The following is a 22892-nucleotide window of genomic DNA, read 5'->3' on the forward strand; positions in this document are numbered from 1 at the left end:
TAGGCATCTTTACAGCAGAGTTCTGTGAGGCTTATTTAATTCATTAATTTTTGTTCTAGACTGTATTGTATAGTCTTTGATAGGAAACTTCCTCAAGTTTGCATTAACTGATTGACATTAACATTTCCAGCCTTTATGGTTATTCATCATCAGGTCAACAATTCTGCAGCTTTTAATATTGGTGTTTAAAACATTACTGCTGCTAGTGAATCAGAATAGTTTCATTTAGGTATGCAAAACTTTAAAACTGGACATTTCCCATTTTGATTTTTGTTTAATAGGTGTCCTAAGTAATGATTAATATTTATGTTGGGTTGAATATAAAAACCTCACGAAAAGTTACAATATAAAACCATATATAATGATGACAATTTGCTACAATGTTCTTATATATTTTTTACTTGTTCACAAGCCAGTTTTGTTATTTTGCTTACTAAAAGTAAATTGAAATATGCATTGACATGTGTTAACTAAACCATTAAGTTGCCATGTTTTGCATAAGTGTTTACCAATCATTTGCTTTCATTTCCTTTTCTTTAGTTTGGTCAGAAGCATCTATGAGACAAATCTTATTATCTTCTTTAATTAAGGGTGTGGTTTCATGGTAGTGAAATGCAAACTGAAAATGAATTAAGTAATATTTAGACTAAATTTTAAAGGGGAATTAATATAAAGTGAAAAAAATGTGAAAGCATACATTTACATGGGAAGACTATCTGAACTTAAAATATTGACTATTTAATTTAGAAATATTATCTTAATATGCACTGGTCAACTTTTTGTTTTGTTTTGTAAAAATCACATTAGGTAAAATTAAGTCAATAGCACTCATTCATGCATAACAAGGAAACAAGCATTTTAAAAAGCAATTATTGTTTTTGTAATAATTTACAATTGCTTTGTACCTTTATAAAACAGTACTTTGCTACTGTTAAGGTAACATTTCTCCTTTATCAATAGTCATGCTGACTTTTTTCTTTTAAAGATTCAAAGGAGGAATATACATTTGAATAAAATCTTTTCAAGCAGTTAATCATCTAATGAATGAACTGTTGTAGAAATTGATTGTTCTTATCTTCTTCCTTCTAGATCTTAGACGAGTTTTGCAATGTGAAGTTCTGCATAGATGCTAGTGAACCAGATGTAGGAAGCTGGCTCAAGTACATCAGATTCGCTGGCTGTTATGATCAGCACAACCTCGTTGCATGCCAGATAAATGATCAGGTATGTTGTAAAGATTTTCTTGTCTTTCTTTGAGAACATTCAAGTAGCAGTGAAGCCTGAAGATAAAAGTAACAGCGAGCTGCAGTAGACCCTTGTGGCCTGTTTGTTGATATGGTAAAAGGTAATGCACAAATATAACATGTAGAATAAAATCATTTTTAGTACTATTTTCTTTTCCTATAACTGTTTTTGTATTGCTAATTCATTTTGTACCATTAAACTTTGTAAATGCTCTCGTTTTCTGGGTAGATTTGGATGATTTGAAAACAGAGTACTAATTGTTGCTAGCTGTTCTTTACCTTTTTATTCCTTACCATCATAACAGGGAGACATTCATAGAAAGTACTGAGCTAATCAAGGACACTGAATTTATGCAGAAGTTGGAAGTGATATACTTGAAATATTATATAGATTTTATTAGAAATAGTAGGTAAATATATCTATATAATATGCATGTGAAATTATTTGATTATGCATTTTATATTGACTTGCCTAATTTTAAATGAGAAACACTTTTAGATTAACCAAAACACTCTTGTTTTGGGTATGTGAAAATTTTAAAACATCACTGCTGGAAATTGCTTTATGGAGGCCCACGCAGTGAACTTAACTTTAATAATAATAACTATGAAATAAGATCATGAAAATATCATGAAACATATTTTACACTCAATAAAGTTAGGTTATAAATCCTGTAAATGAGTATGACAATACCTAAAACAACAAGAAGTTCAGTATATTAATTTTTGTTTTATAAACATCATTGAGCTAGAATTTAATTATGTTATCATTATTTATAACTTTTAACCCAATGGTTACCTAAATCAAATTATGTTTCTAAGACCATATTAAAATGGTTGTTTGGCAAATCTATGAAAATCACCATGAAGAAAAAGAAAAGTTTAAATTAGATCTTTTCTATTGAAAACTGTTAAGTAATACTAGTGTCATGTGGTCTAAGAATCCATTTCAATCATCATTATGAGATTATTCTTTGGCATTTTACCAGCTATCAGATAATTTTTACTGACAATATTGTATAAGAGGTAGTAAATTGCAAAATTAGATTTAAATGGAAATCATTTAAGAATCTTCAACTTATATTAAAAATAATAAACTAATAAATTGTTCTTTCCCTTTGCCGTGAGAAAACAAGAGGCATTGTTGACATAGGAAACCATTATTAAATTAGCTATTGATTGTGAACAGAGAATATCCAAAGTCCGTAGTGTGAGGTACTGTCACCATCAACAACAAATGTTTTTGAATGCCCATTATTTGTAGATGTGGGAAATATAGAGGAGGTGTAAATGAGTAAATTGTTTGTGTTATGTCTCCTAAAAAAGGAACTGGAGGAGCTCAAAAGGCAGCTATACGATGAACTAATATAATTAATGTCATCATAACGAGTTGCTATCCATATTTACTGACAATGGAAGCTATTTTCTTAGACAGATAAAACTGTTATAGGATCAGTGAAAAGGCAGTTGAAGAATAGAACTTGTGCCTAATTCACTTTTTCATCTATGTGTTTAATATTTTTATGATAAATATGCTCTTGTCATTAGAAATCTTGATTGTATGAAAAAGGGAAATTTTTTTGCTGTTTCTAACTCAGAATTAGACAGCTTTTTAGAGTAGGCATATATACTTTTAACATAGTTACTTTTGAGTTGCACATTGTAAAATGTATTGCTTTCAAAAGAAATTATGCTCGTTTCATACTTTAATGAATAGCATGTTTACTTTTTTTTAACTGAAGAACCAGGAAAAATGTTAAATCAGGAAAAAATAAAAGGCCAATATTAGACACATACCTATTATTTCTATAAGTACTTATTTTAAACTTACGTGTTTTGCTCGAAGATATATAAGATGATTACAGAATGCATATCAGATAACATAATTGTGAAATTGACATTACATGGTCAACTAAATTCACCCATAAAAACAAGAGAAAAGTCGGAGGTAAAAGTCAGACTTGTGTGATGGCAATACAATCACACTAAGCTCAGTTGACAAGACAAGAGAACAGACACACAATTAGTGTATGCATATACTATAAACACATTTATCTGTAAGCTTGTATGCATATTTCTAAAAGCCAATTAAGACTAGCAATTCCAGACAGCTTTGAAATGTGAATGTTGGACTAGGTACAATGATAAAAGAGCTGACTAAAGAGATTCTCTAGGCCTATTTTTTCGCTCTCCTTTCCATGAGGAATAGGAGCTGCCAAATGGTGACCAAGCACTCCTCATCACGTGATGGATGCCTTCATTGTGTGAGATATTATTTAATATCGAGAAGTAAAGCGAGACCCTGGATCAGGAGTAGTTATCAAACACAAACAACATTAACTCACCTGCACAGCACAAAAACAAATGAAGCACTTTGCAAGAAACTGTAAAAACTGCTTTTCTTTGCTCTGATTCTTAGAAAGAACTCAAATTCATAAAATGGATTTTAATAATATGGACTATGAAAAGAGAATTTCAGTGAACCTTCAGCTGTAGCCTAACCATTGTAACAGTTAGGGTATCTCAAAAAAATGAGAAAAAATGACCCAGAACAAAACAAGGGAATGTTGATTAGAGTTTGCTTTGTAAAGATACAGATATTTAAAAATTCTAATGTTAACGATCAAGTTTCATCAGTTCGGATCAGCTTTACAATAAAGTGGAGGCGTTCTGCGCAGGGGAGTAGACGGGCTGCTGAGATGATAACACAGTGTACCACAGCTGGACACTCAGAACACGTACACTGCTGAAAACCCATGTTTGATTTGTTTGGGTGTGAAAAGTGCTTAGAAACAGCATGGATTTCGATTTTCAAGTAAAGTTGATAAAGATTATAGCCTGTTTTGTATCATAAAAACAAAAGCTATTTGTTAACATTTTTCTAATACCTCTCTACAAGATTTCATTAGAGGAGATTTTTCTGAGTTTCAATTTTCCAGTAGATTGAGTTATTATATTTCACATTTTTTTGCAAACCAGACTTAGCTTTGTGGAAGTTGTTTTTTTCTTGACAATACTGCCTAGAAAGACTCAACTGAATGTTTTTAGATCTATTTCATTTCATGTTTTCAAAATTATTGCAGCAATGTTTTCAGAGATAGAAATTCTAAAAAGACTGGCAAAGCTGCGAAACCATTTCTGAGTAGCCTCAGCTTCTGGCTGATAGCCTTATTTCCCTTGAAAATGTTGTATTAACTATAGTAATTTATCTCTGTAACAGCAAATTAAGACCAAAATCACACTGAAGTCATAAAATAGTAGATGCATTAAAAACACTTAAGGATCTTTATCCTTGAAGTCCTAATGCTTTTTCCCCTTATTCCTTAAAGGTTCTATACAGTGCTACATAGGTATACTGCTTGTCAAACAGTGTCTAGCTGGACATTTTTACTGAGACAGACAATGCTTCAATATTTTTACATTTTAACAATATGAAGTTGTCCCTTTTTGCTTTCAAGAGAAAGAACTGGCACTGAGGCAGCGCAAGGCAGGAGCGAAAGCCGAGGGCTGGATGACAAGTTCTCTTTCCAGAACAGGTCTTCAAGAGGACCAGATATGCGGAGGAAGCTCGAAAATGGTGTATTAGTTATTCAGAGATTTTATTTACACCTGGAAGCACCCATGTATTAAAGGCCAAGTAGGCCAAACATTAGGATGATTCACTGATTTTTTTTAAATTCTGCATATTTTGATGTCCTTTTCTTTGATTTCTTGTAGCTAGATAGCTTGCTTGTACCAACCATTTTGAAGGGTAGATGTGGCACACTGCTTTAGATTTGGTGTCTCCCTGATTCTGCCTCTCCCTTCATTCTTTGATGAGTTTCCTTATACCTCCACAATTCTATACCCTTCACCTACATCAGTGGCTAGATGACCCATAGACTCTCTGTCCACTTCAAACAATGCCAGTTCTCATTTATGATAGTTTTGTATACTTAGGGAATAGCTCTCTGGATACAAGGTTTCCTCTAATGCTTCTTTGTGAAACCACATTGGTTGTGATCAGACAGATCACTAAGGCATAATTCATGAAAGTTGACTTTTTAGACTTAAATAACACCTGCCTTTCCACTCATGGTAATTAGAATGATCTGGGTGTGTGCTTTGGGGTAACATTTTATATGTTTGTATGTAATCTGCATCATAGGAAGGAACATGATTTCATTCAAACTTCTGGACTGCCCTAACATGGTCTACAAGTGGACTAAAGTTCTCAGAAACCCAAGGCATTATTAATCTTGTCATTTACACAAGGCGATAAGTCCTTTCATTTTAAACAGGCCCTTGACAGCTGGTATTTAGTAAGTAGAATAAGAGATGTCTGCTTTTCACTCTGAGTAAAAAGAAATGTGTCAATAAGAGATTATCTAATGCCTGATGTATATTTTGAAGAAATAAGATACAGAAGAACAAGTGCCCCTCTGAGAATACAGGTTGGAATTCACTTAGGAGATTCTGCCAGCTCTCTTCTGGTTAATGAACAGCAGCAAGATTCTACAGTGTTTTCAGCTGGAACAGGCATTGTTCTCGTTTGTGCTCTACGTTATAAAGTTTTAACTGCTTCCAGGACAATCATGGCTGACTTGGCATACCCACTTTCTCTCTCCTTTGGTACACATCAATGGTTGTATCAGAGCGCTGTGACACTAGAGACAAAGTATTATTACAGGCTTATTATTGGCTCAATTATCCAGTTATTTTCTTTGGCTTTTTACAGAGAAAAAAACCCCTCTTTCCTGCATCATTCAATTAATGCAATTTATGCAAAAAAGAAGGGAATGTCAGCTTTGTAAAAAGCAAAATGTAACTTCTTAGCTTCTTTCCACTTTTAAAAAATGTTTGCGTTAGATTGTCAGGTAATTTGTTAATGCGTTCTTCCTTTACAAGGGTTTCTGTCCGCATTTTCAGTGACCTCTTTTGATGTTAAAATCAATTATTATTGGCCTTGGGCATTTTCTTTGCTTTGCTTTTAAGTCCAGTTCCACTTTTATATCAAAGTTATGCTCTGCTGTTTTAAGATGAATGCCAGCTGGTGATACCCAGAGACTGGCTTTGTGAATGATGCCCAAGCTGATGTTGGGGGATGTTGTCTGGCTGATAAGTTATTTCCTTTACCTGAAGATGAAACTGTCTCAGACATAGTTTGCCACTTGATATTTACATGAGAAAACATATGGCACTGCCTCCCTCTATCCCCCCTCAAAAAAAAGTTTTCCTCATATAATAATCTCCACCACACAACACTGCCATAACATGACACAGACTAGAAATTTTACTAAGAATCTCAGACCACATACATGGAAAATACAACAACCTAAAGTATTCTGTACACATTTTAACTAATTAATTTTTGCATGGTATACAACACTTTTTTCAGGAAGATCTCCAAGCATCACACCCATGCTGGACTCTAGCTGTTTCTGGAATGGCACCAAAGGGATGGTCCTCAGACTATGTTACAAGCCGTCAAGGGGGAAAACACACTGGTCAGGCACAAGGAAAGCCTTCGGCCTAGTGAAAAATCCAAAGATGATCTTTAGCTTCCTAATCACGTAAATAATGGAGCTCTTCCCAAACATTCTGAAACCATCCAGAATGATCAGTTTTCATAGTATCAGATGAAATGGCCACATTAAAGACAGGTGTCTAAGGTTATTTCTTGTGCTGTCTATAGAGAGATCCATAGAGATTACTTAAAGGGATGACTTGCAAGGCATCTGAGTTGGGTACACTGTTCCAGGTATAATAAGGGACCTTTATTACTTGCCCTATTTATGGACCAGCAGTCAATTCTCTCTGTTTTGTTTCAATGAAGATAGTTGGCTTTCTCTTCATGTTATTAATGAACAGCTAAAAATATGTGCGTGTGTGTGGGGGGACTTCTCCATGAGTGTTTTTGTCCTGAAAATAACCAGCGGATACATATTTTTCATTTTGGAAGCAGAAATAGCAGATGAGGCCTGATACTTTCCAGTGTAGACTGTTATCCTAAAGAAAAATATAGGATACCATCTCTTTGGAGGAACTAAGGAAACTAAGGATAGTTGGCTTTTAGCAAAGCTCAGACAATGATAAATTTTCATTTTGTTGGACAGATATCTTTACATTCTGCCATCAGTCTCTCTGCCTGATGAAGACACTTCTTGCTATCTCTTACTAATCAGGCTCAGAATGTATGATAGGGCCTTTCTTCCAGAAGCTGAATAGTTGACATAACTTTCTGCCCTTCTGAATTGGGCTTTCCCACATTGCTGTGGGTGGATGAGGGGTCCAGGCTATGTTTACTAAGGCCAGCACATATGCACACATTGTCTCTATAGACTTGGTGTTACCTTTCTGCAGCACCAGGACTGACAGATGTGTTCATATCAAATGTTGACTTTGTTCATGTATGCAAACTGTCATCTACCTCCCCTCCCACCTAACCTCCAAACGTTCAAGTTCCATTTAGCTTTTTCTAGCCTCCTGACTGGTAATTTGAACGAAGCTATAGAAAATAAAGCACTCAAACTGAATGTTGGAAGCTGAAAGAGAAAAAAAATCAACTGTCAACTTCAAAATGAAAAGACAGCAATAATCTGAAAAAGTTGTCTCTCAGTGCAGATTTTGTGGGGAGTATATTTCTCTATTATTTCAATTATTACAACTTCCTGACTAGGTTGAAGGTCATTCATAATTCACACTTCTGTCCTTTTTAGACATGTCAAATGCAATGTATTAAGCATAAATAAAACTTCCAGTGCTTGACCAGGAAAAATAAACAGAGATTCATAACAATGAAGCCTTGTTCATCTTTTTAAAACTAAATAATGTGGCATTTTTGTCTTGTTTTTCTTCTTGTGCTCTGAATTTTTCCTTCTGTCTCAATAGTACAACATAATACTTTAAATTGATCTGAGCACAGCAAAATAGATAGCAGGCTGGTCTCGCAGATTCTAGATTTTTCTATTTTATAGTATAATAAACAAGAACCCACGTTATTTCCACTTATAAATACAAATGGTGGTATCATCAAACTGATGGAGGAGTAGGTGGAATACCAGCCCTGACAGTATAAAGCAGAAGCTGAAAGACTTTTACAGCCTATTAATGTTCCTATCAAAATGCTTATGTGTCCATAATCTCCTTAGTGACTATCTTCTTGTAATAAAATAACAAAAGAAAATGGATATTCTATAAAATATGTTCAATTCCAATTCCAACTATATAATATATAATTACATATAACATATGGTATATAAGCAGAATCAATTATATACCATTAAACAGTTATATTAATATGTAAAATATGAGATTGCTAATATTTTATGCAGGTTTTAAAATTTCCCCCAAATGTGTACTTTGCCACATTTATATTTACATATGAAATATCTAAGCACATATATACTTATATATAACATTGTATGAAAATATACCTTTTGGAAGTCTAAAATCCACATTGCCGCTGCATTTTATCCATAGCATAGATTTGTGAATATTAACTGAATTAATATTCTTTTGAAATTGATGGTTTTTTTGGAACTGGTTTCAAAGTTTGATTAAAATAAATTAAATATAATAATTATATTCACAGTAATTCCTATATTCATGAGTAATTTTATATTTATGCCTTAAATTATGAACTTTACCAGTAGTATAAGTAAACAATTTAGGAGATCTCTAGTTTTATTTTCAAATATTGAATGATTTGAAATTTTTAACATATTAAGAAATTTTATTAGTATGCTATTTTAGCAAAATTTAAAAATTAAAGAATACAAAAAGATTTATGAAAACATTTATTCTAAATATTTATTCTTATAAATTCAGGTATCTAGTGGTGCAGATATAACATCCATAGTTTAAAAATAGAAATATAACTTTCTGGAAAAACAAGAAGAGTCTAGCAAGCTATTGGGAAATTAATTTTTTGTGTGTGATAAAATGAAATGACCACCTCAACTTTCAAAAGTTTCAAATGTATGAAGAGCTAGGCCATGTTTATAACTTGTTGTGTTTATGGAATTTGGTATTAGCTACCAAAAAGAAAACTTTAAAGGAGTCAACATACTTTATTATGTTTTAAAATCTTTAAAATATTTTATCATGCCTTTTAAAGAAATCGAACTCTTGTATAATCCTATTATCTTACTATAAGGTCCCATTCCCCTTAGCTTTTACCTTATATTGTGAGGGCTGAGAAATTTCTTTTACTAGAGCATTATGAGAAACAGCAAAACAAGAAATCAACAACTCATTTGTAACAATTCAAACTTTTTCTAAGTATTTGGGACTTTTGAGCCTCTCTTTATACAGTTGAATTGAATTCCTCCAAAAATCCCAAATCCAGGACAATTTTAGTTTGAATCTAGAAAACTTTTTTCATAAATCCCCCTGATGGGAGAAGAGACCAGTAAACATTTTTTTAAATGAAATTTAACAAAGTAATTGATTTTCTTCCATTTTTCTCCAACACAAAAACCAGAGAGGTTGTATTAGTAGTGACTCTGATTCTGGCACATAACTCAGATGACATATAATTCATGGGACTGCAATATAGCTGAGAATTTGAGGCTCCACTGATTTTAAAGACATTATGATTTTATTTTTTATAATCATGGTCAAGCAGACTTACTGTACAAACCTGCAGGAAAAGCTACACAAACCTGCAGGAAAAACTACATAAATCACTTCTGCTCTTTATTATATTTTTATTTGCCAGAACACCTACTTTATAACATAGATGTGATATCTTATTTTCTGAATGGCTCTATTTCTCCAAGATTACATTCCACCATTCCCCCACATAATTGTTTTGAGGCAACAAATTGTCATTATGTTTTCTTTAAACTTCACCGCTCACTTCTCAAATGCCTGCTGGTATATTATTATTGCTAAAATGTAAGCTAACTTTATATGTAGACATCTCTGGATTCAAGTATTCAAATTATACATTTGGGCAATTGTAATTATAGGAGGAGAAACATAATTTTATTTAAGCTTCTCTAACATGCTAAGAGATGAGATATAGTGAAGATCTCAAGTGGTAGTGGTAGTAACACCTTGAAACCCGTGTAAGGGAGTGGTAGATGGGGCTTTGAGGCACATTCTTATTGCTATATGAGAAAACGTGCCCAGAATCTGCCCTCATTACAGCTGGAGCTTGCCAGTTCTTTTCAAACCTCAGTTTCATAAGCACCATAAAAATTCACTTAAAATCGAAAAGAACACCCTGAAGTTAAAACCCACTCTGCTTTGCCTTGCCTTTCATGGCCTGGAATGTCACCTTTTACCTCCAGTAAATAAAGCCAACATCAACACTCTTGCATGTCTTTTATTTTTTATGTACTCAATATTCTTCACATGACAATCTGGACACTTAAAGGGAAATTACAGTAGTAATCTATGTCTCTGCAAAGAGAATTGTCTTTATAATATATAGTTTCAATGTATCTATCATTTTCTTTTGTTTCTTGGACTGTTCACATAGGTTTGAGTAAATCTAAAATGGAATTAAAAGAGACATGATTAATAGTGGACTGCAAAGAAATAATGATATCATAATAGTTTCTAAAAATGGTCTGGCATGTATGTCTAAGCAGCATTCCCCAACAGAGACAACTGCACTGTTTTACGGTCTTGCAGGGTATTGTCTCTTTAACCTCACTATTTCCGAGAAGCCACTGAAAAGTTCTAATATGTCACAATTCAAATGTCAACATGTTGTTGGAAAGGAAGCTAATAAGCTAAACCTTTGAGAGACGCCAAAAAAAGAGGTGATTCTAAGTGTTGAGAGAAGTCTATTGTTTTCTAAGGGGAAATAGAACTCCAGAATGAAACAGGGTACTTATAAGCATTTACTAACTGAAAGGTTTGGGGAAAAAAGCAAATGCACATTAATTTTTTTTAAAAAATCTGATAACTTTTTGAGCAGGACTATCTCTCAGTGTATTACCAAAAAAGGAAAGTAAGAAAGTTAAGTTTAATAAGATGTAAACTATAAATTCCCTGTTCTTTTATAGAAAGAAAACATAACAATGGTAAGTCTCCTAAAATAGTCTGCATCCGACCTATAGATAGATATAAAGAATCTTAGGTTATATTAGAACATATACAACATTTTTTGTTTGACATTATTTTCTAGAAATCAGCTTCACACAATTAAATTACTGTTGAATGAAAAAAGATTTTATTTCAATAGGAAAGAAACTAACTAAGTGGAAAATACTCTTCATTGAGTTTTTTTTTTTTTAATTTAGCACAATTTTGTGCTCTGGTCTTTTTATAGAAAAATAAACAATTGGACTTTAGAGCCACCTACTGGAAAAAAAGAGGCACGTACTTATGTTTGATGGCTTCTGCTTCTCAAAAGATAAACAAATAAACACAACTAAAATTACACACATTTCTGTTGAGCTTATAAGACAACTAACTCAACTTTTCTTGGTTTGAAATATCAAATGATCCTGCAAGAAATTGTAGTTAGAGCAGTGTCTTCTAAAAATAAACCTTTCTCATTTCTTAGTAAGGTTTACCAACTGTTGTTATATGATTTTTCTCCCCAATTGGATTGAGATGAAGTAGGACTGAACCCCTATTTTGTTGTTATCATTGTTGCATTGTGTGTGTGTGTGAATATAATTGGTCTCAATTTTACCAGTTAATTGTACAAGTTCATTCTTTCTTTCATAACCTCCATCTGGTTATGGACTTGTTGTTTAATAATCTTAGAATAAAATGAAAAACTAAACATTTTTATGGTAAAATGAAATAACACCTTAAATATTTTCATGATTAAATTCTTTTCCATTGAAATATAACTGATATATAACATTGTGTTAGATTCACCTGTGGAACATAATGATTCTATGTTTGTACATATTGTGAATTAAATGCTTTTGTAAATGAAAAAAATCCTGATGTTCAGACAAGTAAATTGTTCAATGACTTGCCTAAGGTCACAGAGCTGGTTAGGGAAAACGTAGGTAGCTCTTAGAAATTATAGGCCAGGGTTCTTTTCATACTTGCCCCACCGCTTTTTAGGTAGTCATTAATGGATTTATTAAATCCTTCCTCTCTACAACATTTTGCTAGAAAATGAGGGGAATAAGCCCCAGTAAATGAATTAATTGAAGGCATAATGCCTGCTTTCAAAGAGTGGAATCAGAAGCAAGGGTGTGAGGGCAGGTCCTGATTGGGGAGGGGAGGGTTAAGTTTTGAAAAACAAAACACTCTCCCTTGACTGTGTTCTCTACAGACCTTGCTGTCTAATTCTCAGTATCACATCCTTCCAAACTATCACCTTAAAAATACCTTGTTGAGAAGGTGCTATTTTTGAAAATGCTCAATGGCGATGATTGTATCCCCTGCCACCCTCAGCTAGACTACTGCTGGATAATGTAAGAAGCTTTCAACTCGGAGCAATGTGTGTGGTTCACTAGCATGAGGAATTCAGAGAAGGGAAAGTTCTTTGTTAAACATTACTCCAGGTATATGTGACATCAAGCCTGCATTAAGAACACTTGATTTGTGACGTAGGATTTGGAAAAGATTTGTGAATCGGCATGGGATTCACATATTTCCATTTATGGTTGGAGGGCTAATTTTCAGTATATAAGATAAGAAGTCACACAGCTTTGGGGGAAAAATAAAAGGAATATTTTTGTTAAGGTATGAGAAAATGTACAGATGTGTTAGTGTAAACCTTGCCTCTTGCTGTTATTCACTTATATATTTATTCCCACCCCACCCTGTTTTGATCTTTTGAAGATATTTTATCGAGTAGTCGCAGACATTGCACCAGGAGAGGAGCTCCTGCTGTTCATGAAGAGTGAAGACTATCCCCATGATACTATGGCTCCGGATATCCACGGTTAGTACCGCCCACACCATCGCCTTTATGGCCCTCATCATTTGGAGACTGACGCAGAGTCCAAAAGGGGCCATCACACTTGATGTTTGTTAGTTTTCCTAGCTTTTCAGCATCAGTTTTAACACATTCTTTCTCTTGGAGTGGCTATTGTCTTGACATCTGGCTAATATTACTGTGAAGCTAAATTCAGCAGAGGTCTTCCCTGAAATGGAAGGCAAAGGGAATTTTGAATATTTAGATTGAGACATCACATAGTTAACCCTTTTGTCAATACATCAGGCTTTGGGGAGAGTTTTTTCACTGTACAAGAGTCATTCCAGAGAACTTGGTTTTGAGCTTTATAAATCTAGCAGCTGTTTCTCCCGTCTAATATATTACTGAGAGAAGTGTTTCTACTGGAGCGGAATCCTAACAAGTACGACCAGAGGGCAGGTGGGGAGGAGGATTGGGAGAAAAGTACAGATGAGGTGTTCAGAGGCATTTTTAGTGCCAGAGACCTATTCTAACTCAAAAGAAGGGGGATCAAAAAGAATTTTAATTACTAATAATGTATGGTTAGAGAAGATTAAGAAAAAGTTCTTGTATTTTTTGCATCATTGGGATGAGAATTTAATACATTTTTTTCTTTCTCTTTCCTATTGCTATCTTTTAATGTAATATGATTTGGATTAACCTCATCTAGTGTTGTCTTTAGAGTGTTTTGCAGTCGGAAGGACCACAGGAAGAGTTACCCATCCCAACGTAGCTAAGAGGTGCAGATTCTGCCCCTTGCCAGCCCCCATGCGTTCGCAGGGAGAGCCTCACCTCTGCTTCCGCCGCTCCTTTTAAGGAAGCCACCTCTCTGCGGCCTCTTCACTTGAACTCTTTTCCTTTGGTAGAACTGCATTCCACCTCTTTGTAGGTTATACCAATTGTATTTGGGGGAGCCTTTTGGAGATTGGTTTTTTTCTTAGAAACTCTGGCAAGCAATTGGTTTTAAGAAACCCTGTTGTCATCGTGCCTGCTAGAGTCTGAACATGACTGAGAAGTCTGCCCAAGAGGCTTTGTGACAGCAGGGAATTCTTAGATGATAAAAATGTAATCTGGGCTTTATCTGGTTCAAGATGTCTTTCATTAGTTAATACTAGATCTAAAAAAACCCAAAAAACATAAAACGTTTTAAACAATTATTTTTGAAAATTTAGATGATTAGTCTACTATTCTAAACAGCCTAACTAGAAATGACTACTCTTCTTTCGGGGCTGCCGTTCATACATTACCCTCCTTTACAACACTCTTGAACCATTTCAGTTGCCTTTTGTTTTCAATGTTTCATAGCCATATCCATTCACATACCATATGTGTTACATATAATATTTATAATGCTTAAATGATGATTTGTATTTTATCCTTCTAGGATTTAATCTTTCTTAAGAAAAAGAAAATAAAATGCATGCAGTGTACACATACTGAATGCTAGCTATTATATATGCTTTCCATTTATTATTTCATTTAATCTTTACCCATAGATCAAACGTGTAAGAAAGGAATTATTACTGTTACACTGACGGGAAGTAAGACTATGTCAGCTCACGTAATTGTCGTAACCCACGTGGCGAGAAAGTGGTAGTCAACATTCAAACCACAGTCTTGCTGCCCGTAAAACCTAGGCCTTTTCCATTTAGTATGTGGCCCGAGGGTTCTGCTTGAGTTCAGACTGCTAGCCAAGATCCTAAATGTAGATCTTAAATCTGTGTACAGTGCAACAGACACTAGGAAACATTGCTATTACCTAATGTCACTGAGAAAACTATCTTTAGAGCTGAGGTAATTTATTTTAGAATACCTCCTTCTTCTTTAATCATCTACATCCAAAGTTGACAAACCCTATTGATTCTACATACTAATTTCTTTACCTGTCTGGTGCCCTGTTACTGGTTTAATTGAAACTAAATAGTACAGTATGTAGATTACAGCAGCGGGTATCCCGTTTGACCTCTCTGCTTGTTCCATGTTTCAGTGGGGATTTCCAACTTTCAGTGGCTTTCTCTTCCTTTCCAAGCAGGGACCTAAAAATATTCTAGTGACCTGCTACCCTCTCCAACTCCTTTTCCCACTCCTCCCCTACCCACACCCTATAAACCTGTCAGACCCCACTGTGACTTTGCCCTCCAGGAGCTTGCCATGCTCTCTCTGGCCTTCATCGTGGGTCCTTGTTGTTCTTGCTGCCTGCAATGTCCGCCTTCATCCCTATTCACCTGACTGATCGTTCCTTGCTCATTACATTTTCCGAACCTCTGTCCCACAGGTTAGATGGATTATGCACATTCCTCTGAGCTCTCTTAGGCCCTATGCATGCAGCTGTCTAAAATATACCATACTCTGTTCACATGTGTATCCCCGTGATTTTCTTAGGTATTAATTCTCTAGCAAAATGCCAAGCATTTGGTAGATGACTAAAATATTCCCTCAAAAACATTCAGTCAGTGAACAACTGGCCATAGCTCCTGGCTGCACACCTATAAAACATGGATTATGTCTCATGTTGTTGCCCTGGGTGTCTTTCAGCATTGTGAGCTATTTTCAAGACTTCTGTGACTGTGTCTGTGTGATCTGTGCATAGCAGTATGGCTGCATGAGTGGACTAAAAGCTATTCAAATGGAAAGAATAGAAATAATATCATCAATCCCTAGACTCTATATAACCTTGTTATTGCTAGTCCTTACTACTACTAGTTCTTTATCTTACTGATTTAAAGTGCAAATCCATGCTATGTTTGCTGTTTAACAAAGCCATGCCAATTAGCACTGACCTTGAGGTAGCATAAATTAGCCCAAAAGAATGATAAAGCATCTTGTGTCTCATTATAAGTAATGATGAATGTACTGAAGCATTTCAAGTCTGCTGATATTCACCAGGCTTCAGCATGGCTCAGATGCAGACTGTGTGTCCCATGCATTCTCTAGCTATCATGGCACAATGAGAAGTATGTGGACCAGTGATGGGTTCAAATCATGACACAGCCACTTAGCTGTGTAATTCCTGACTGGTTGCTGAACTTCTTTGAGTTTCGATACCCTCTCCTAAAAACTGGAATTAGTATCTGACATATGATTGCTTATAATCAGGTTTTAAGGAATCTTACTAATCTACCTACAAGGCTAAGGAAATAGCTGATGCTTAGTAAGTGGTCAGTACTACTTCCAATATCCTGTGAATATTAAATCCTGGAAAGGTTTTTATCTGACAAGAAGTCTATACTGTAACCACAATAATCACTCAGGTCATGGTGTAGGCTCTGGCATGCTCCCCCCCCCCCATATATTATTTCTAATCTACATTAAAATTGAAGTGGTAGAAATGAAAATAAAGTAATTTCTATTATGCCTTTCATAATTCAGTGTTAACTGCTGGGTTGTGGTAGCACTTCCTGATTTTCCAATCTTAGTAACACCTGAATTATTTTCACAGAAGAACGGCAATATCGCTGTGAGGACTGTGACCAGCTCTTTGAGTCCAAGGCTGAACTAGCAGATCACCAAAAGTTCCCGTGCAGTACCCCTCACTCTGCATTTTCGATGGTGGAAGAGGACTTTCAACAAAAACTTGAAAGTGAAAACGATCTTCGAGAGATACATGCAATCCAAGAGTGTAAGGAATGCGACCAAGTTTTTCCCGATTTGCAAAGGTTAGAAATGGCATGTTGCATGTTTGTTTATTCTGCAATAAAAATGTTCTTATGCTGAATTTTCAGAATTTATGCAGATGAGAAATTTGGAACCACAGTGAGCCAGATTAGAGTGTTAGTAACATGTGCAGAAATCATTTTACTTGAGAAATTCTCATCTGTAAAATATTTACAATAAAGTTGGAATTAGTTATTTGGATGCTAGATAGAAAATGTTTATTTTTATTTGAGCATTGTTATTGCCAACTGAAAGCTTAACATATGATTTAGAGGAAGAATCAAGATAATAGCATAACAATGATGCTAATTAAAGTAATCATATGCTAATCACTAAAGCTACCTCTAGATACATTTAGATGATTAAGAAAAACCTCTTCTGCTACTCATTTAATGAAAGATAGATGGTCTTTTGATAGATCAGTAACCCATAAATTTAATTTCAGCTATATAAACTGCATATATATAAAAGAATGAGAAAAGCATGCTCAGTGAAGAAAATGTTGAATTTCCCAAAAGGGAAAAAATAAACATGATCTAAGTGAAATAATCCCTTAATTCTTATTTTTACTAACATGAAAATCATTTTAATCATATATAAATATTTTATAACCTTTTGAATTTAATTCAAGAGCATTTTTAATTTTTATTTAAGAAAACAGCTACCCTGGAACCCAACCTCTAAAAAACATGCTGATAATCATGCTACAAAACAATTTCTCAGATGAGAGATGTATATAACCAGCTAACAGATATTTTTGTTTTGTTTGTTTCTATCTAATAGTTTTTGCCTTGGTCCACGAACAGTTTTAATAATTGAATTCATTCCTTTTCCTTTAAATGTGGAAATGATCCTTGGAACCTATAATCAGAATTTCAAGTGAATATAACATCATTGTATTTAAATGAGTATGGTAGTGTATTAACTGGATTTATTCAAGAGTGTAAATTACTCAGTTTTTCTTGGACATTCCACATATTTCATCTGACTGTTTTGTTTGTTTCTTTCTTTAATACCTCCCCTTCTTCCTTCTTCTTTTCACCTCCATTGATTGCCTTGCACCCTCTTCTCTGGTGAGGCCTCTTACAGGAAATGATTTCATGTAGCAGTCATTCATTTTAATGCATAAATAACTAAAAAGTCATCAAGCATAACCCAGTCCTTGAGTAAACTGAATCAAAAAGAGAATCTCTAGCTTTGAAAGTTCACACCTAATTTAGCTATTAGAGAGAAAACATTTTGGGGACTAAGAAGGCTTTCCCAGTACCCTTTAAATTTATCTTTACTGCTTACCATAAATTCGCATAGAGAATCTGTTATGTAATATGTTTGGTAAAAGCATGGATTGATAATAAAAAAATGTTCAGCATGTCTCTTAAATTTAATTGTGTTCAAATTAAAAAACAAAGTAAAAATAATAAATTCCAGTGGGTAAAACAAGTATTTATAAGGCAAAGCAATATTTCTGATGCCAGAGATTAAATATATTTCCTTCAGTTTTGTTATCAAAAACAAAGGATAGCATTATAGAACAAAAATTGACAGACCAAACACTATAATGTAATCCTTACTTCCTACTAGAAGTGTATAGCAATACTTCTTTATGTGGAAAAAGCTTCTACCTCTGAAGCATTAGATTAAACCTGAGTCAGTTCAGCTAAATGCTCAAACTGACTATCAGTGTAGTTCCTTCAGTCAAACATTCAGTGAAAAACAATAAGGAAACCTCATTATCTGGCATTGGCTGAATCCTCAAAACTCACTTTCAATAGCTCAGTCCGCTGGAAATACAGGAGGGTGTCACTGTGAAACCTGATAACAAGGATCCAAATGCTTATATAATTTAGCCATGTGCAGAACCTACCTTCTCTAAACATGTTCCACTTTACTGAATTCTATGTTGTTCTTTATACTGTAAACAAATGAAAAATCTTTTCTTGACATTATACATTACTCTGTTCAGTACATTTTATATAAAATGTTGAAAAAGGTGGGATAAAAAGCAGAAATTGATATGCAAGAGATGGAAGAAACCTGGAAGACTTCTATGAATCGGGATAAACTTCTTTGAAAAGTAAAGTCTCAGGAGCCATTGACTGGATTATTTATATGATTATGAAAGCAACGTACATTTGCTTTTGTGAGAAGTGTTTGCCTTTTAAGTCTTTCCATCACTTATTATCTGCTAGTTGATAACTGCGTGAAGCAATACAAACTTTATAGAGTAGAAGTAGCAAAGACAGGAAAATTCCCCTTCCTTTGCTACCCTTTCCCTCCCTACATCACATTTAGTTTTCACTGTGAAAACTTTATCAGGAGGTAGCAGTATGTAACTCTATGTATAGGCTAATCTTTTACCACTAGATTTTGGAGCTTATGACTTGACATATATATTGGAATATAATATTTGTCATAAAATGGCATACATTCATGTGTTGTAAAGGATAACAGTGAGAATAACAACCTGTTCAATGATTTTGGAAGATGTCCCTGTCTTAGTTCAATGTTACCAGTAGTTGTTGATATCTCACCTCTCTTATTAACATTTCAACTTGTGTAACAAACAGAATTACATAGTGTGTAGATAAAGATAGGGCCTTTTTTGTGACTCCACACACCTGTACCCTCCTGGTACCTTTTGTTCACAGAGTTATCGCCACTTGTACTCAAATAGAATAGCATTACCAACTTGACTGACTCATAGAGCAGGAAAAATAAGTTCATGTGCCAAAATGAATAGAATTGTAGGGAGGAAGCTGAGGAAGAGAAAAAAAAAAAACTAGGGCAAGTAAGTATGTTTCTAGTTTATCAAGATATTAAGAAGGGCATTTCATTTTTTATACATTCCCACACACTCAATCTGCTTATCCTCTGGATAATATATTCTTATTGCACAGAGGTCTTACCTGATACTCAAACTTATAGTGCTAACCTTACAGAGAAATGAAACATGGAAGAGAAAGTATGAGTGCATGCTTGGTAGGTCTTTTTAAAGTAACTGTTTGTTATGGAAGTTTTAAATACACCCAAAACTAGAGACGGTTGTTTAATAAACCTCATATATTTGGCTTCAGTATCACACAAAGTCAATCTTGTCCTAGCTACCCTTGTTTTGGATTGTTTGAAACAAATCCTGGACATTATATCATTTTATTCATAAATAATTCATAAATAAGAACTCTAAAATGTAAGTTTAACACATTTTAAGAATAATATATAATTCCTTACTATTATAAAATATTCGGTCAGTGTTCAAATTCCCCTAGTACCTCACTATTTTTAGTGTTTGTTTGAATTAAGATCCAAATCAGGCCCATCGTTGCAACTGGTTAACGTGCCACTTATATCTCTTTCAATTTATAGATTTACCAATTAAAGCCAGTAAGTCTGTCATCTTTCTGTCTCTGTTTCTCTTCTGCTCTCTCATTCTCATTTATTCTCTTTCTTTCATTAGGATTTATTTATAGAAGACACTGAGTGGTTGTCCTGGAACATTTCCTTCAGTCTGAATTCTGCTGATTACATCCCCTTGGAGTTACTTAACAACTGATTCATTAATTTTTTAGGGGCTTCAAAATGAACGTGTTTTACTTCTGTCATTCTCATTATTTGTTATCTGGATTAATTCTATACAGACAATCTTCCTCTTACTTTTATTTGTTCATATAGAAGGATCAGGGTTTGTGGATGACTTTTTCCTTTTTTTGCTAGTTTTCAGAATAATTATTTGGCTTACCAGCATCTTCCAATGAAAGTTCTGTTTGTGTGCTTTTTAATATTGTTACTGTTAAAAGATGAGATTATTATTTTTATTGTTGCTTGAATTTCCTCATGTTTGTTCAGTGGACATCTCTTTAAGTTGGCACCCTAATTCTTTTGACACGGTATATAACTTTCTTGCTTTTTGCCATAACATGTTCAAGGCCCATCTTGTGTATTTTGTTCTTCAAGTTTGAAACAGGCTATTTCTCCAAGGAGCTCTCATTACTTTACATGGGGGTAGTATCCTCCTTGTTAATGTGTGTGTCCTTATTAGCAAAAATATTGAGAACACCTGAATATTACGCCATTATAACATTTGTGTTTGATTATATTCATGCACATTTCATATACAATTTTTATAGAGGGGGAATTACTTGAGACAGTAAAGTATTCTAAGCTTTAAACACAGAGAGACTATGTGAGAAGTTTCTAACATCTTTCTTTTGAGGGTCTTGAAGAATTCATTCACTTAAAATGTTATACACTTTCCTCCATAATTAATGGGTTATATGCATATATTCTATATTTTAAAATATTTATATCTCTGTATCTCTACACAGACATATTCATCCATCAGTCCATCTTCTTTTCCATTAATCTATCCCAGATAACATTGGGAAGCTGCTTTTGAATAGTTAGGTAACTTATGGCTCACTTTCCCATGTGGTGACATGGGTAAAAATAGAAGTACTTTTTTTGACTCTAGAGGTTATATACATCAGATGGAATACCTGCTTGCATGTTCTTAAGCATTTCCTTAACATTTTCTGCTTGAGTGTTTCTGTTTAAGTGGGTGTGAGCAGTATGTGTTACTGTGAGAATTGTATAGTGAATCCTGACTTGACAAATAGCTAGTTGTTTATCATGCCCCTAAATTGGCAACTAATCCCTTCTAGCTGTAGCGGATTTATTTTCTAACAACAGAGGTACTTCTCTGCATTAGTCAGAGATAGTCTAGGAAACATAAATGTACTTTGTCTGTTGCAAGTCTGTTTCTCTTCGTTTCTCCTCCTCACGTCAACAACTTTTCCTTCAATTGCCTTTATTTCTTTAATTGCCAGTTGGACTAGTAATAAAATGACATTCTGTTTATGAATGTGTTCTTTGTCACTGTGTCTTACTAAATTAATTGTTCTCTTAACAGCCTGGAGAAACACATGTTGTCACATACTGAAGAGAGGGAATACAAGTGTGATCAGTGTCCCAAGGCATTTAACTGGAAGTCCAATTTAATTCGCCACCAGATGTCACATGACAGTGGAAAGCACTATGAATGTGAAAATTGTGCCAAGGTACAGTGAATTTGTAGACTACTTGGCCTCTCTGTCATCCTGCTCTCTCTTAATCTATCACTTGCTACGATATATAAAAACAAGCCATGAGAGGGGAAACTATAAATATCTTGAGAAAAGTAGACTGAGTGTTGTATGCTAAAAGGCATTAGTGCAGTGTATAAAAACACTTAGTGGGTATCGTTTTATTTTTGTAAGGGAGGAAGTAAGGCTTAATGGTGAGTTCCAGAACTAGGTGTCAGACATCCACGGTAAATTCCTGGTTCCGCTACTAGCTTGCCAGCATGGGGTTCTTTTATAGCCTTATGGAGAATGAAAATTTTATCCAATGCACATTACTGATTTATTTTAATAGCAATTTGTGAGGAAGTCACATAAAGTTTCTGAATGCCTATTCAGAAAGAATGGAAGACTTCTACATTTACAGATTTTTTCCACCTAAGTCCCCGCCATAAATTCTAATTAAACTTAATTCTAATTAAAGGTACAGTTCCTTAGTGGCCAATGCTGCCTTAGTGGCCAGTTGTGGAACAACATAAGGGTGAAATGAATGCACTTTACCTTGACCATTACGGACCAATAATTCACATAATTTATTTTTCAGGTTTTTCAATGAACTAAAAGATGTCCTGGTGTCATGAAAGTCAGTTTCAATTTGTAAAAACTTCATAGCATTTAAATATTTTTTCTCATGCCAATGGAAATTGACATTTGAAATTATCTTTAGAGATGTTTTGTTCCCAGATGTATGGGTGGCTTTTTCTTTCTTTATTATTCTTTTTTGTAAAGTGTACAAAGGAATGAGTTTAGCTTAATGGTAATTTACTGAAATACAGTGTTAGAATTTAACCCATAGGGGAACTCCTTGAATAGATCTGTGATATGTTAGTAAAAATCCCAACTAGTTTTGTGTGTCTTTATTTAAAGGATACCATACCAGTTTTAATAGCATAGCAGTTAATGTCATGGCCAGCATTTTATTATTCAACTCCAATCATTTCTAAATGGGATTTAAAAGGCCTGAATGCGGTCTAATAATGTTATTAATTATTCCAATCAGCTGATGCCACTAGACAC

At 34.3% G+C, this 22892-nt stretch overlaps 1 protein-coding gene across 13 annotated transcripts in view; it reads left to right on the forward strand.

Annotated features, from left to right (window-relative positions):
- The window catches only part of MECOM (MDS1 and EVI1 complex locus), a 695135-nt gene that overhangs the window by 635024 nt on the left and 37219 nt on the right, over positions 1-22892 (forward strand). For all 13 annotated transcript variants that reach the window (XM_066347369.1, XM_066347371.1, XM_066347370.1 and 10 more), the window contains 4 exons: positions 1090-1224; positions 12993-13095; positions 16547-16763; positions 21668-21815. In XM_066347369.1, coding sequence (XP_066203466.1) covers positions 1090-1224; positions 12993-13095; positions 16547-16763; positions 21668-21815 — 603 coding nt within the window. The remainder of the gene's footprint in view (positions 1-1089; positions 1225-12992; positions 13096-16546; positions 16764-21667; positions 21816-22892) is intronic.

This window comes from Saccopteryx leptura, chromosome 8 (genome assembly GCF_036850995.1).
Source record: "Saccopteryx leptura isolate mSacLep1 chromosome 8, mSacLep1_pri_phased_curated, whole genome shotgun sequence".
In the NCBI taxonomy this organism is placed as follows: Eukaryota; Metazoa; Chordata; class Mammalia; order Chiroptera; family Emballonuridae; genus Saccopteryx; species Saccopteryx leptura.